Raw genomic sequence first — 16,936 nt, 5'->3', positions numbered from 1 at the left:
AGAGAGGCTACTAATTCACTAACATGGAACAACCCAGCCAGCCACTTACATTTCACTTACCAAAGTCGGGAGGAAGCTGGCGGTCTTGTTTTGGGATTAGATGGAGATACAGCCCTTCGGGTGCCAGATGTAAGGAGGAAGGGTGTATTTTCTCTCTCTCTTTCTTTTTTATGGCCCTAAGTTCAGAGAAACTCAATAGTTAGATTTTTTTGATGAGTGAGGCAATCACATTCACAGTACTCAACAGTGGAGCTAGAAACCATTGAATGACTTTTAAGAAATTTTCTCAGCTATGTCACATATACCCATTCCATCACAACAAAAGGCCCTTGGTAGCTTAAAACTGAACAGTATAACTGAATTAACACAATGTGACACTAATAAGGTCACTCTGGATGTGTGATTTGGAGTCATATTTGTCAAAAAAGCATTCGTATATACATACTTTTAGAAAGCACCTATACTTTGTGTTTAAAAATTAATTACCTGAAACAAAACCTCTGAAACTGGTTTATCCCACACAAATGTCAAATGTTATTTTCATTTTTAAAAAACTTTTAATTAAAACACATCTTTCTTTTTAATTCTTTGGCATTCCCCCACCAAACATACTATAGCTCAGTCTTTTTTTTTTTTTAATTTATTTATTTTACTTTAGGTGCATACTATAACTGGCATTTCTCCCCATGTTATCCCTCCCCATATAGCTCAGTCTTTTAAAAAATTATATGACTGCTATATTAGACATAAACTCATTTTTTCTTTTATATTGATTTTGTATAATAGAACCAAGTCCTTCCTCACCTAGCGTCCTCTTGCAGCAATGGATAACTGATACAACAGGTGATTTTGAAGGAAAGTCAGGTTTAAAGTGAGGAATTTCAGCTATTTGTTTTTTTGCTCTCCCTTACCAGGAATAAAGCTGAAATCTGAAGGTGGGCCAAAACATCACCCCTCCCTGACTGCCAACTAGGAATTCAGCCAGAGAGATGACACTATCCTAAGTCTAAATGGGCAAAGGGAAGCCCAGAGAAGTGTTCTAATACCCTAAAGTCAATCAAGACCAAAAGGAACACACAAAAAATGTACAGAGCAAAACAGACCCATTCCAAGTATCTGAAACCTAACGATGCCCTGGGGTGGGAGGGGCTATGTGCTGGAGGCACCCACATGAACAGTTGTCAGGAGGGCAGACTGCAAGCGTGCATGGGAAAGGGCAGAAAACTATCTTGTCCTAGGTCACATAAACCAGTAGTATACCTTTTCCTCTCTCCTGCCTGGCTCAAGCATCCACTCCTCTCTTCCTTCCTTTCCCTTTTATTTCCTTCAGTGTCCCTTTTAATGGCTTCTCTCTATTTTCTTTAAGTAGCATCCTAGCTGATGGACTGGGCTATCAGAAAAGCAACAACATCGAAGGGTCAAATAATGCTCATTGTCTCCCTGGAATTTCTGAACAGAAAAAATGAAGAAAGAGGCAGAGAAGAGCTTCATAAGGTATGTGGCAGCTCTCCATCATTTCCAGCTGCTCAACCACCGTTTCTCCCATCTTAGGTCCCCCAAAGTAGGAGGTGGGGCCTCACAGAGCTGCTATGGGCTTTGGGTATCAAAAGCTGCAGCCACCATATGGGGTGCTCCTGGCTGGTGTACAGGGTAGGCCCAGGGCTCTTAACAGGGGAGACTGGGGTTAAGTATCTTGAGTAGCCCTTCTTTTTTAAATTTTTCTCAAAACATTTTGATTTGGCTGACATCAGATCAGTGAGTAACCTAAATGGGAAAAAGACTCAAGAGGGACAATTTTTGATGGTGGTGGTGGGGGCGGGGAGGGCCTGGGGATTATTATTATCTGTGCCTTGATAATACAGGGATCAGGGAATGAACCTATATAAAGGTATATGCTCTTAAGATTACAGTGCCTTTGAACCAATTCTTTCTTTCTCTTTTAAAAGTGATCTCCTTTAATCACCTAGGGGTAGGTGAGCAGAGGAGGAATGGTTAGGAAAAACACTCAATACTTAACACCCTCCCAAGCAGGGAGAGTTTTGTTTCTTTTCTTTTTCTGTTCTATACTTTTCTAACCCTTTAGTCCTGTCGTTGCTCTTATATCCAACCACCCATTTGGGTACCACACATGTAAAGGCACTCTTGATTCTCAACCTGATCTGAGTTAATAGCCCACCGTCTATACAGTCATCTTTCCTATTAACATTTTCCACAATGCTGAGGGGGAACATATGCTCGGCAAGTCAAAGGTCTGGGCAACATATCACCAGGAAAAAGACTTTAATTTTATAATTAAGGTAAGTTTAGAATACAGTATAAATATCCTCCCAAGAGAGACGATTCACAGATCCTTTAAGGCAGTGTTGTCTAATAGAACTTTCTGTGATGATGAACATGTTCTAAATCTAGCCACTAACCACATTTGCCTATTTGAATTTAAATCTAAATTAATTCAGATTAAGTAAAATAGAAAAGAAAATTTGAAAAACATCTCCATTTCCTATAGCATCCAAAGGAATAAAGTACTTAGGAACAAAGTTAACAAAGGAGGAAGACCTGCATAGTGAGAACTAGAAGATAGTGCTGAAAGAAATTAAAGACAATGCAAACGGAAGGAAATCCTGTGTACAGGGATTAGAAGATTTAATACTATTAGGATGCCATGCATTCCCTATTGAAATCCCAATATAATTTTTATTTTTTGCAGAAATATAAAAATTCAACCCAAAATTGACAAAAAATTTCAAAGGACCCTGAAGAACCAAAATAATCTTGAAAAAGAACAAAGTTGGAGGTTTTACATTTCCTGATTTCACAACATATTACAGGTTGAGTATCCCTTTTCCAAAATGATTGGGATGGCAGCGTGTCAGAATTCAGATTTTGGAATACTTGCATTAACACTTACTGCTTTAGCAGCCCTAATCCGTAAAACTGGAAATCTGAAAATGCTCCAATGAGCATTTCCTTTAAGTGTCATGCTAGTACTCAAAAAGTTCCACATTTTGGAGCATTTTGTATTTTGTATTTTTGAATTAGAGATACTCAATCGGTACAAAGCTACAGTGATTAGTACTGTGTGGTAATGTATCAAGACATATATATAGGGCCGGACATTACAGCTCATGTCTGCAATCCCAGCACATGGGGAGGCCGAGGTGGTGGATCACTTGAGGTCAGGAGTTAAAGACCAGCCTGGCCAACATGGTGAAACCCTCTCTCTACTAAAAATACAAAAATTAGTTGGGCGTGGTGGCACATGCCTGTAGTCTCAGCTACTCAGAAGGCTGAGGCATGAGAATCGCTTGAGCCTGGGAGGCAGAGGTTGTAGTGAGCCAAGACTGCACTCTTGCACTCCAGGCTGGGTGATAGAGAGAGACTCTGTCTCAAAAAAAAAAAAAAGATATATAGATCCATGGAATAGAATACAGAAACCAGAAACAAATCCCTTGTGTATATGGTCAAATGCTAACACCATTCAATGAAACAAGGACATTCTCTTCAACAAATGATGCAGGGGAAAACTGGATATCCAAATGCAAAAGAATGAAGTTGGATTTTTGCCTTATACAATAGACAAAAGGTAACTCAAAATGGATTAAAGACTTAAATGTAAGACTTAAAACTATAAAACCTCTAGAGGAAAACAGAAGTAAAAAACTTCATGACACTGCATTTGGTACTGCTTTCTTGGACATAACACCAAAAGCATAGGCAACAAAGTAAAAATAGACAAATGAGACAATATCAAACTGAAACACTTCTATGCATCAAAGAAAACAACAGAGTAAAAAGGCAACCTATGGAATAGGAGAAAATATTTGCAAGTCATATATTTAATAGGGGATGACCACCAGAATATATAAATAACTCTATAATTCAACAATAATGAAACAACCCAATTGAAAAGTAGGCAAAGAACTTGAATAGAAATTTTTCTAACGATGATACATGAAAAGCCAACAAGCATATGAAATACGTTCACCATCAGTGATCATTAAAGAAATGCAAACCAAAACTACAAGACATCACCTCACAGTCCTTAATCTTATCAAAAAACAAGATCACGATTGTTGGCGAGAGTGTGAAGATACAGAAATCTTTGTGCACTGTTAGTGGGAATGTAAAATGGTACGGCTGCTATGGAAAATGGCATGGAGACTCCTCAAAAAATTGAAAATAGGATTACTATATGATCCAGCAGTCCCTGTATATCGAGTGAAACTAAAAGAAGTATCTCTAGAGATATCTATATTCCCAGGTTCATAGCAGCATTATTCACAAAAGCCACGAGGTGAAAGCAACCCAAATGTTCACTAACGGATGAACTGATAAACAAAATGTGGTATACAAATATAATGGAATATTATTCAGCCCTAAAAAGGAAGGAAATTCTGACATAAGCTATAACAAGGATGAACCTCGAGGGCATTATGCTAAGTGAAATAGGCTAGGGACAAAAATTCAAACACTGCATGATTTCACTTTTATGTGGTCTCTAAAGCAGCTAAATTCATGGAAACAAAGTACAACAGTGGCTGCCAGGGGCTGGGGGGAGGGAGAAATGGGAAGTTGTTTAACGGGTATACAGTTTGAGTTCTAAAGGACTTAAAAAGTTCTGGACATTGGTTGCATTTCAATATGAATATACTTAACATTGCTGAACTTTAGAATGGTTAAAATATTAAATTTTATGTTATGTGGTTTTTTCCCACCACAATTAAATGTTTTTTAAAAACTTAAAATTCAGCTTGTCAGTCTCACTAACCACTTTCCAGGTGCTCACTGTGGCCAGTCACTATTGAGTTCCACAGTGCAGCGCCAGGGTATAAATGACTCCTTGAGTCGTTTTCTGGCAGTTTTTGCCTAAATACTTGGTTGTAAAGAGGTAAAAAGACAGCTAAGTGATTAAACAGAGAAAGAAGAAGGCATTAAAAACAAAACAAAACAAGGCTCTGGATCATGTGATGACAAATCCCTCTCATTTAACCTGTCAGCCACAGGTGACCCTCAACCTTCTCTCAAGGAGTGTTAATTTTTGTTTTACCCAGAACAAGATATTTTTTCCATGGTAAATGCTCTTTTCCCCTGTCCAGTGAGTACCCAACTTTGGGGCCAAACTGTTCTGTTTAACTATGGCTTTTTGTCCACAGCTAAGGAGGATCTCTGAAACACCAACACTCTAATAAATTAAAACTTCCCAGACATCAAAGATTGTTTCACCTGTGGCTTAGAGGGTTGGAAGCCTGACTCAATCATGAATCAAACACTGATTCCAGAAAGGCTGAAGGAGCTTGAAAGAAAAACAGCCTGTAGGCAAAGCCATGAAGCTCTCACAACCCTGAATTATCCTTTAAGCCAAATCCTTTTAAGTGTCCATCAGGTATATAAATCTGAATTGCTCTGGGAAGTTATGATTTCAAGAAATTGTTCCAGCCTTTCATTAAAAGGGTCATACTGTTATCCTGGAGAGAGGCAATGAGATCTTCTAGTTGACTGGTGAGTCCTTTAAGACTAAAGCGCAATGTCTGAAGACCACAGAACAAGGTTTCTATCTTTCAACTGATAAACACAGGATTTAAAACAAAGAAGAAAGATTCCTGGAGACACACAAATTACCTCATTGCATTTATGGCATGGTGAAAATTAACATAACATCAGCCAGTAATAACAAGTACAAATTATATTTTTCACTTACAAATTCTGAGTTAATCGCATAGCCTAACAGCCTTTCAGGAATTGGTGGTTTAGCAAATGACTAATGTTTTCAAAATACTTCTTTGACTATATTTTAAGATCTGGGCCTTGACAGGGATTAGCCAAGCAAGATAAAAATTCTTTATCTTGCTTTTGAGTGAACCACATTTAGAGTTCAGCCAGCTTCTGGATATGGTTGGAATAAAATGCCAAGGCAGCAGTCCAAGCCCACTTCCCCTCCAAAGGCCATTTGGTTTTCCTGTTTTCAAAAATGAAAGCATTCTGGCATTGCACTTATGCATATGGATGCTTCAGCAGGGTAGGGCGTCCACTCATATATGCTTGAACAATGAACAGCTTTTGTCTTCAAAGTCAAATGTTTAGGGAGAGCAAAATCCCCAAGTGAAGAGGAAGTGGGGGGACACTACTGCCCAGCCAGCCAGATTCATGATCAATGGGAGAGATGGGATGGTGGATGTCACGGTCTCCCCGTCATACGCCCACACCGCACCTCAGGGTCATGTCCAGTCTGCACAGGAACAGCACTGGCTCCCAGACTTGCCCAGCTGCTCCCAACAGCTACTCACCGCTGTGCCATGAATGGTCCTCCTGCGAGAAGAGCCCTCAGGTGGTGTTACAAAGAGTTTTGGTCGATCCATCGAATTTCTAGAGTGTGCAGCTTTGTAGGGCATGATGATGGGGCTGCAAGATGCTGAACGAGGACAAATGGGGATAACTAGGGTGCAGGTGATTGGTTTTACACACAAGAGTGCCAGAGGAGCAGTTGAAGAAAGCCAAAAGCAGGTTCAGGAAAAGGAGCAAAGCAGAGATAGAGAGAAAAGTAGGAAGAAGATGTTATTACCTAAAGGTGCCCAGAACCATCATACTCAACTGTCCTTACAGTCCTATGAATTTATGACGAGTCCAAAAGGAAGGCATGTCCACGTAAAAAATCTGGAATATACTGTTAGTTTTGGCTCTTTAAATACTAATGAAAGATGTAGATGCTATCCAGTAATTATGGAGAGCAATGGTTTTATATTCCTATTAGCTGATGGTTCTGGAAAAAACACTACATTAGTGATAAAAGATAATTTTTATATAAAGACTAGGTTACCAGACTTTTCCTAAATTAGCTTTAAGATGGAATAAAAGGTGGAAAGAGAGGAAGTGTGCAAGCAGGCAAGCAAGATACACTACAACTGTTTCAGGATTCAAGTTCAACAGCCAGCAGGGGAAAAAAGCAACCAAACAAAAAATGTTAAATGAACAAGTCTTACCAGGTGTTAAGACTTGTCATAAGGATAAGTAATACTTTTCCAGAAAAATATTCTGTATATGTCTTATTTATTTACAGGCAAACCAAATGCATGCTTCTGGGTTTTCCCAAAAGCCCAAGGCATTTGACAGTTCATAAGAAGCAGCAGAACATATGCGGAGATTAGCTATAACTATTTAAAATGTCGAAAAGAACATAAATATGTTAGATCTGCTAAATGTAAGGTTGAACCATGAAGAACCTTGGGAGTTTTACTCAAGATGGAATATTTTATGAAAAACCACATAGCTTCTGACCATTTACCTTCAAAGGAACATTGTCATTAGTCAAGTTATTGTGAACAACAGTGGGTTTAAAGAAATTCATATAACACTGCATAGGTATCAGAAGTGTGAATGTTCAGGTTCTAAGGTCTATTTTCAGATCTCAATCAGAAATTTTAATTCCCAGCAAAAATAAGACAAACACAACTATAGAGAATACTATGCATTTGGACATAGTTATAAAAGGACTTTTCAGCTGTAGCCTTTGTAGTAATCCTTTCAATAAACCATTATGCCAGCTGAACGTAAGAGGATTAATAAATTAAAAACTCAAAAGTTCACAAGACAAATTTGGGGTGATTTTAATTTCAGGATTATAGGGTTGAAAAAATATTTGCATTTTGGTTCAATTTATAGCAGAAATTCAATCAGATTGCATCTTTATTAATGCACTCTCTTTCATTAAATGCCTGACAGTATCTTCTGGCTATCACTGGATGGTTTGGTTTTGTTTTGAAATAGGATCTCACTTGTTGCCCAGGCTATGGTGCAGTGGCATGATCTCAGCTCACTGCAACCTCGACAGTGAAGAGATTGGAAACTGCACTCTTTTTTCCCAACATTTGAAAGCAGAATTCTGTTTCTTCAGGACAAATTAAAACACTTTTTCAATTTCTTCAGTTTTCCTTAAAAGAATATATGTGTGTCTTACTTGGAAACTGACATAAAGCTTTACTTCCAGCCTTAATGGAGAAGGAAGGATTTGTATTGTGAAGGAAGGGAACCTCTTGTCATTTTGCCTGTGATCACAAGAAGAACTCTTTGAAAGTAACCTTTTCTCAAGTGCCACAACAAGGCATTTGTATTTTCCAGACGAGAAAGAGTTCACTAACACAAAATTCTTCCAAGCCAATCAAATGCATTTAAGGAATCACATCCTGGCACAAGGCACTTATGGAGATTAATAACGGGGAGGGGTGGGGGAGTCACGCACTGCCCAGGGCACAGCCAGAGGCCATTCACCTTGCTTAAGGATCAAGAAACCCTAGAAAACAGCTCTGCTTGGAGGCCATGGGTCTGATGCTGAAAAAGGAATGAAGTACAGAAATATGATTTCTTTTCCCTCGAGTGGAAAAATAACAATTTCATTAAGTATCTATGGAGCATTTCCTGAGGCTATCATGGATATAAGCCAATATCACCAGGCCTTCTGATTTATTCTTTATCTTAATGTTGAGGTGATACTAAATATGGGTTGAAAATATCCTTAAACCTATCTAGTATAGTCCATAGAAAAACACCCTCAAATTTAGTCCAAAGAACATCTTTTGGCTAAAATAAACATAAACTACTTGTAAGGGTATTAGATTTCATGGAATTCATCGCTGTACTCACAGCAAGTACTGAAAAACCTGAAATCTTCAAGTCAATTATTTGAATAATCTTGCCCTTCTGAAGAAATAGTAAGAACAATATATAGTTATTTTTTCTCAGAGTACACTTCATATCCCAAGTAGTTAATTAAACATGAACACTGTCTCATGAAAATGTCTTTGAGAAAGTCTTCCACAATATATGTATTTCATCCTACTCTTAGTCATACGTATGCATTAATTTAACTCATTCAAGATTTTCTATATGAAATAATGGGTGCAAAGAAAAGATAATGCAGTTCAAATGGTTGAACTGTAGCACAGCAAAAAGAAAAACTGCATAATATGATACTAGCATTTACTGAGAGCCTACTATGTGCAGGCACTAGTCCAAGCATTGAATATACATTATTTAATCCTGAGCTCTAATAATCACATGTATTTTGAATCTCCTGGGGGAAAAAAGTATAGAAAAGTCAACCCAAAGCAGTGGCTACAAATGAGAGGTGTGAGACTGAGTGCCAGTTCTCAACTACTCTGCTGTTTGTGTGGAGAGTTTGCAATCACTGTACATCCTAGGGCTAAAAGTAGCCATTTAATCTGCTAATGTAACCCAGCACAGGACATACTATAGGTTACCTTCTTGCCAATGACAATTAGGAATATGATGAGGTCAAGGGACAACACTAAAATGAAAAAACATGAAAGAATAATCAAGGACAGTAGATGAAAAATAAAAATGATGGAAAATGTGGTTTTGACAAGATAACTGGAAGAGATGTTTGCATATATAATTCCAAGTGAAAATTTAAAAACCCCAGGAGTTCTGGTTCATTAAACATAAGCTGAATCAATGAAATAGGTAACAATGAAGTAGGCAACGTATCGACAAAACAGGCAGCTCAAGTAAAGGCTATGCACTCTTGGACACTAAAATAAATTACAGAAACATGTCAACTTGTGAAAAGGAGAATGGAAAAGTGTCAAAGTAAAGAGCCAGTCTGCAGATAAAAAAGGCAGCTTGGTTGAGCATAACAACAAAGAAGAGGGGAAGATGGGCAAGTAGAATGGGTGGAAAATGAGGAAACGGCGTTGGAAAAGACTAGAGGAAGAGTGAAATAAGTGACAACGGTTAGTGATGACAAAAATAGCAAAGACAATTTCCCAGCTGAGAGGCAGTCCTTTAGCACAACATAGCACACAAGGGGAGATTCAGAAGGATGACAGTCATAACCCAGCTAGATGCTAGAAAATAGGACTGAAAAGCAGTTTAAAGCTTCTTCAATTAGCTAGATATAAAGAAAAACTCATGACTTGTGGAAAGTGTGAAATTTATAGGCATAGAAAAAAAATTGAAATAAGCTGTACTTTTTCCTCCAGAAAAACTTCAGATGCAAATGTGACAGCTCTGACAGGAGAGTGACTTTACAGAGAACACAGAACATTGTAGTCCAGCTAGCTGACTGTATCACTGCTCATAAAGCATCACTCAGGGCATTGAGGATGGAGGGGTAAACACATCTCTGATCCTATCAATTTTCTAAGTGGTTTTGGTGTAAGTCACTTATTGTCACTGTACTTGGTTTCCATAAGAAGGTGGCGGGAATACCCACGCTTGCCTTCGTGACTGTCTCCCAGGGGTACTATGAGATTTAGGACTGAGATTCATGCGCTCATTGGGCACTGTAGATTAAAGACACTATAAATCCACTAACAATTATTACTTAAAAGGAGGCTAATGAATGTGGAGAGGCTTGCAAGGGCAAAGCACTTTTAAAGAGCCAAAAATGTGGGCTGGTAGACTGTTTATATAAATATCCCAATTGTCTCCAAAGATATTTGAGAAAACCTAAATCAACCCAACAGGAAAGATGAGAGATGTTACCCAAAGTCTAATATGTACCTTTCTTACCAACTAGATGGAGGCTCTATACTAACTTATCGTTAACTGGCTAATTCAGGTATGTTTTGCATTTCAAAAAAGTAGGAGTTATAACTAATCATCATAACTGGTACTTAGCATGTTTCATATAATTTCAAAGTATGTAACAAATAAGGATATTATGATTAGCCTACTCCACAACTCTGAGAATTCTGGAAGGGTATGATTCCTAGATTACATATAAAAGCCTGGCACAGGGAGAATAAGTAGCTATGCCACAGCCACATTATAAAACTCTATGCTTAAATAACAGACTTGTGCTTCGATTTTATTCCCAAGTTCATATATTAGTATTAAATGTTAAATTATTTCTACCTTGGATTATCTGCTCAGAGACAGAGGCAGAAGGAAAGGCAGGGAAGGAATACTTTCTTCGGGTAATGTTATGAACAGACAGAAGCCTCTGAAGCCATCGGAGCCCAGGGACGGCTTTTTCAGCCTGCCTGGCGTCTGGTGTCCAGATAAGATGCTAAGGTGGGTGCCCAGAGGAAACAATGCCAGGGGTATGAAACCAACACCGACAGACATCTCCACCAGGGGAAGAGAGAAGCACACTTTAGGAAAAAGTGAGATGTGATTAGATGAGCACTTGACCTCACAGGGAAAGTTCTACCTGGACAGTTTTACCTGCTTCTCCAGACAAGGCAGCTGTGCTTTTACTTCTGGCCAGGAACGAATGTGTGGGCGTCAGGAGTCTGTTAACAACGCTGCTCTCCCATGGGCTGAGCTGCAGGCGGCGAGCTAAACGTCACCACATAAGCAAGATGTTAGAAGAATTCTTTTCAGAGACAAGAGGGCATAATACATCATACCTATCACTTCCATACACTGGGCCTTCACAGGACCAGGCTCTGCAGGGAGGATGGCTGGCCAAGAGTCAGGGCAACAGGACCCCTGTGCAGAGGGAGCTGTTATTCCATAAGGTTTATTTTCTTCAAGATGTTATGTTGGTAGCAGGCTCTAAATTAATTTTACAGACGCAAATTTTGCTAACCACCCTCTTTTACTAGTCAAATGGCAATAAAATAAAAATAACATTTCAGCTATTGTTTTGGTGTGTATCTGTAACTCCAGAGTGGTACTGATGGGCATTGGGATGGGCAGCAGACTGATGGCACACTCCTTAGTCTAAAGGCTTCCTAAGTACCTTGAATAATAAACCCCAATAGAGGCATTGGCAGGTTAATGGAAGATCAGAGTCAAATAAAAGACAGAATGGGGCCCCAGTAAATTATGCAAAATCTCCATGAATTGCTACTTGGGCAATGGGAGTATGTGTGTGGGAATTAGATTTAATAAAATGAAAGAAGACTCATGCAAAGTTCTGTATGGGAATCCTTTTAACCTTTTCATTTGGCAAGCCAGGTTCTTTCAGGTCTCTCTTTGGCAACAACATAAAAAATTTGGCTGAGGACAAGGCTATGGCTGAAGCAAGGTAAAATTAAACAGAAAAGCTAAAATCCAATATAAATATAATCCTAGCGATTACTAGTGTGGGTGCCTAAGAAATCTGGAAAACAAATTTAACATAATGCAATGATGTATGGTCCCAAATTATAGTGGAGCTTAGCAAGGCCATAGTTAGGAAATGCATGCCAATTATAAATTAAGTACTTTGCTTATATGGTTAGGCTTCCAGTGATGGCTTATGAAAAGATAGAAGCTATTTTCCAAAAATAACAGTAAAATTTGCAAAATTCTACAAATATCACTGAAGTAAAGTGATTACATTATCTCTCTCTCTCTCGCTCTCTTTTTTTTTTTTTTTTTTAAAGACAGGGGTCTTGCCATGTTGCTCAGGCTGATTTTGAACTCCTGGGCTCAAGCAATCCTTCTTCTCTAGCCTCTCAAGTAGCTGGGTTTACAGGTGCATGCCACTGTGTCTGAATTAAAAGTCTTTTAAACTGTCCACACCTGACAAGGCTGCTTCTGTTCTGCTCCACAATCAGCAGGTGCAAGTCTCCCCTGCCTCCGGAGCAGTGTTCTATATAACTATCATATATATATATATATGTATAAATATTTTAACTAAATGGCATTTAAATTCTAGGAAATTAGCTTTAGTTAATAAAAGCCATATACTGCTAAACACTGTCTTAAAGATAGTTGCTTCTATTTGGAATGAAGTATCAACTTCCATTAAGTATCTTAATTATGTGACTATTTTAAAAGAGTAGCTATTTTGATCAGACTCGGGTGAATTTAAGAATTAATGAATCATTTGTCAGAGTGTATAAGAAGAGTCTTCACGGTTAAATTAAATATTATCTGACATTAAGACATTAATTAAAAAGACATGTTATTAAAACTACTGCATTAGTTACAATGTAGAAAGCACCATGGGGTAAGTACTATCATAAGCTATGTACCGCTGTGTGAGTGTGTGTAACAACAGAACAGAATGCAATCTAAAATTATAATACATTTACAGGGTAAAGTCAATGGGGAAAAGGTGATTGGGATTAATTGAAAATCTTCAACAGAACTATTTTCAAGAGATGAGAAGGGAAGTTAAACCCTTTTCTTAGAGAAACTGTATGATGACTGTGGCTTACAACTGCAGAGATGGGTTGTCAGTGAAAAAATAAGTCCGCTTTCTCCATTAAGTTCAGTTACTTTATTTCCATGAGTCTGAAGGTATCGACAAAAAAATTTGTTTCAAATGATTAAAAACCCATTTTAACCGCATGTAAAGCAAATTCAGAGAGATTAGTTTTATATCTCCTGATACCGTGAACTAAACATACTGCTAGGAGAAACCCATTTCCACTTCCACCACATTCATAACTATCCCTTGACCAAGATGGAAATAGAGCTTTGTAAAAATAACTTCTTAGTAAAGGTTAATAAATGAGAGTTGGTGTATTTTTTTTTTTTCCACCTAGAGGGGTCTGATTTTAAGATTGCAAAACTAAAGGGAGAGCTATTAACTCTTACGGAACAACTCTATGGCATCGATCCTATTTAAGCACTTAAAATTGAGATACTGACAATTTCCATCATAGACCGCTCAGATGAAGAGGGGCAAACTCAAAGGCCTCCGGGGGCCATGCAGGTTAACATAAATAAATGATCGGGGCTAAACAAACTTTATGGATATCTGCCTTACCACTTCTTCCCATAAGTGTGACATCACTATTCCGTTTCAGGTAATAGGTGCCATGAAGAAATTAGACACATGTTGCCAGGTCCTGATTTTTTCATTAGAAGTAGAAAATCAAAATGTTATATGAAGTAGTCTACATTTTATGTGTTGGCAATTAATTCTAATTAAAACAAGAACAAACACACTGCTCAGGTAAAACAGAATAAGCCTGTGAGCAGAATTCAGCTTGAGGTTCACCTCTGAGTCCTATGATGGAGATTCTTGGGAAAAAAGTGTATTGATGGATTTTAAGCAAAGAATAGACAATTTCATTCTTACTCTTTTCCAACTTCCTAATGTTCTTTCTTGAGAAAAAGTTGGTTAAAAAGATAACTTAAAGATAACAGTATATACTTTTAAGGTAAAAATTTCCAGTGGCAACATTCTGTTGCAGCAGTTACAGACACCTTTCATAATCAGAGGTTTCCTTTAACCAAACTAATTTTATCAGTCCATGTAACACTATATTCAGATGTAATAATTAAAATATTTAAAAACTGACAAGGCACAGATACTAAGCTAATAGCTGGCTTCCATTGGCTTTGGAGGGCCTGGGGAAGCACATCTTGGAGAAGTGATATGAAAAAATTTCATTATTTCTAATAACCAGTAGAGCTGTTTGGATACATTCCAGCAGAACATGAGCCCTGATGCTATCAGAGCCTCAATTTAATCTCAGCTTTAAGGCCTATGCCTTAGGACTGAGAAAGCTCAAACAATCTAATAATGATGTATATACCGGCTTGACATATTTGTTTATAAGGTACTCTAATTAAACAATCTGGTAAGAATGCTTTCTAATGAGATAATGAAGCATAACGAACTTTTAAAAACAGCAGGAAAGAACTAATGGAATTACTTAAATTTCTTTTATTTATTTTTAATTATTTTCTTTTTGAGACAGGGTCTCACTCTGTTGCCCAGGCTGGAGTGCAGTGGTGCAATCACAGCTCACCACAGTCTTGACTTCCCAAGGGTTAGGTGATCCTACTGCCTCAGCCTCCTGAGTAACTGGGACTACAGGAGCACACCCTCACTCTTGGCTAATTTTTGTAATTTCTGTAGAGACGGGGTTTTGCCGGGTGCCCAGGCTGGTCTCAAACTCCTGGGCTCAAGTGATTCACCCGCCTCAGCCTCCTAAAGTGCTAAGATTACAAGTGTGAGCCACTGTGCCTGGCCTTAGATTTTTAAATTAGAGAAATTCAAATTCAGAAGAAGTTTTAAAATTCTTACTATAATAAAAGGCCTAAGCCTCTCACTGTTCTACTGAGGGTTTTGCCTAAGTCAGAGAAAAAAATTCCTTCCTAAACAATATATGGCAACCTCTTCCAGGCCGACCTGGCCTGTTAGACCAGGAACTGGTTGACAGTTCTTCCGTAAGGAGGCAGAGAAGCAGAACTCTCAAATCTAGTGTTCTCCTTCTTGTCCTATTATTTCTGCTTAGTTGGGCCTCTACCATGATTCAAGGGGCAGTCTTCTGGCCCTACCTAACCACTGGGTATTGAACTTCCCTTAACACTGATGTCCTATGTCCTAATTCTCTATTCCTTACCACTTCTAACTGTATGTACACACACACACACGCACGCACACACACACACACACACTGCACGGAGTCAGAGTCAATCTAAGAAAGGACACCCATGAAGGTGAGAATTGAGGATGGAGTGTGGCAGTCACATGGGTAAGGAGTCGCCCTTCTGCAACAACTAGCCTGTAGGATATTAAGACAGGCTCACAACCTCTTAGGGATTCTACCACCCCAACTAGAGTAAGTGATCTGTCCAGTAGATCTTTCTCGGTTCCAAGATTCTACTGCCTTAAGACGGTCTAATTGAATACTATTGCGCAGAGTGTAGAACACATCTTTCTAACTGATACAGACAGTTCAATATGTCATTCCACAGCGTGGACAGGAAATTGCCCAGTTTGTTGTCCAGCTCCCAACTCCCACCCTACCCTAATTTCAGCTGTGGGATTGTAGAAGATGATAAGGTTTTAAAGTACTATAAAATATTAATTGTAGTTTGTCCCAGGTTCATAAAAGTTTGAAACTAAAGTGCTAAGTGACCAACTGCAAAGAAAAGATGAATAGACAACTGTAAGAATAACATTCACAAGTTGTATTTTGTCTTATATTGAGGTAATAGGTTTGAAAATAAAGGATATTTATGAAAGAAATTTTAATTCATAATATTTACAAAAGGCCCCTAATTTGACTACAAGTCTAATATTGATGGTTTAGGCAAATTAGGTTAAAAAACCAAAAAGAAATGGTTTTGGTTAAAAGGCAAGAATGTAAAGTTGTTCAAACATTTACTTTTGTAAGAGATTAGTTATAAAATAACTCCAACACTCATAGAATATTGTACATTACAATGACACCATAACTTTTATACAATACAAAATAGATAAATATACATACACACATACAGAACATGCACACATTACATTTTTTTAAAGGTTATAAACACTGAAACTTTCCCAATCAGTTTCTTAATAAAGTACTCAAAGTAACCACAATTTTTTACTTTTAAAGAGTATGGGCTTCATATTACACAACAATTCTTTGGTTTTATTTAAAATCATCTTAGTTATGTAAAAAACAAGCAGCTTATCTTAAAAGCTTGATTTGTTCGTTCTATGACATACGTAAAACAAAACTTCCGCTTTATAAATAACTCAACATTGATGTACTGTAAATCCATGGGATGAATAAAACTCAAAATTCAAATAGGATGTTAATTGGAGGACTATGAATATTAAATGTTTCAGGAGGCTGTAATGATGATGATATTCTTGAAGTTAGGCCAGATCCCTCAAGAGTTAATGAATGGACACCGAAAAAAACCAACAGCACACATAAGAAATGCAGTAAGAAATAATTTGGTTAAGTGAGAAATAAATTGGCAAAATAAAATCTACCAACATGAATCATTTAAAAAGTTTTTAAGAAAGTCAGAGCCTGGAATTCCCGAAGTACAGATGAAAAGCCAAAGACAGTATGATTGAAGTAAAAGAAATGTTCATAACAAAGATTATTTGCATTTTGGTGGATAAGTGGGTGATTTCTGGAGCTGTAAACTCATTTACTAAAAAGTTGAGAGAAGCATCGCTTTCGTCACTGCTAAATGCAATCACTCAGCCAAGTTCTAAAATGAGAAATGTTCTTCTCGCAAGGAAAATGCTGCTCAGCCGTTTATTGCTTTTTTACTCTGAAGTTTTTTTCTTCCTATT

At 37.9% G+C, this 16,936-nt stretch overlaps 1 protein-coding gene across 11 annotated transcripts in view; it reads right to left on the bottom strand.

Annotated features, from left to right (window-relative positions):
- The window catches only part of MAP7 (microtubule associated protein 7), a 198,332-nt gene that overhangs the window by 24,723 nt on the left and 156,673 nt on the right, over positions 1-16,936 (bottom strand). For 7 of the 11 annotated variants that reach the window (XM_012474404.2, XM_012474405.3, XM_012474402.2 and 4 more), the window contains 3 exons: positions 11,182-11,295; positions 6,285-6,433; positions 61-176 (listed from right to left, as the gene is read on the bottom strand). In XM_012474404.2, the coding sequence (XP_012329827.2) occupies positions 61-176; positions 6,285-6,433; positions 11,182-11,295 (379 nt within the window). The remainder of the gene's footprint in view (positions 1-60; positions 177-6,284; positions 6,434-11,181; positions 11,296-16,936) is intronic. The other 4 variants (XM_012474410.2, XM_012474403.2, XM_012474407.2 and 1 more) reach the window with 1 other exon arrangement.

Source organism: Aotus nancymaae, unplaced genomic scaffold (assembly GCF_030222135.1).
Source record: "Aotus nancymaae isolate 86718 unplaced genomic scaffold, 86718_ANA_hifiasm-v0.15.2.pri h1tg000040l, whole genome shotgun sequence".
Lineage (NCBI taxonomy): Eukaryota > Metazoa > Chordata > Mammalia > Primates > Aotidae > Aotus > Aotus nancymaae.
Note: the sequence above shows the minus strand (reverse complement) of the source record. Positions and strands in the feature narration are given on the sequence as shown.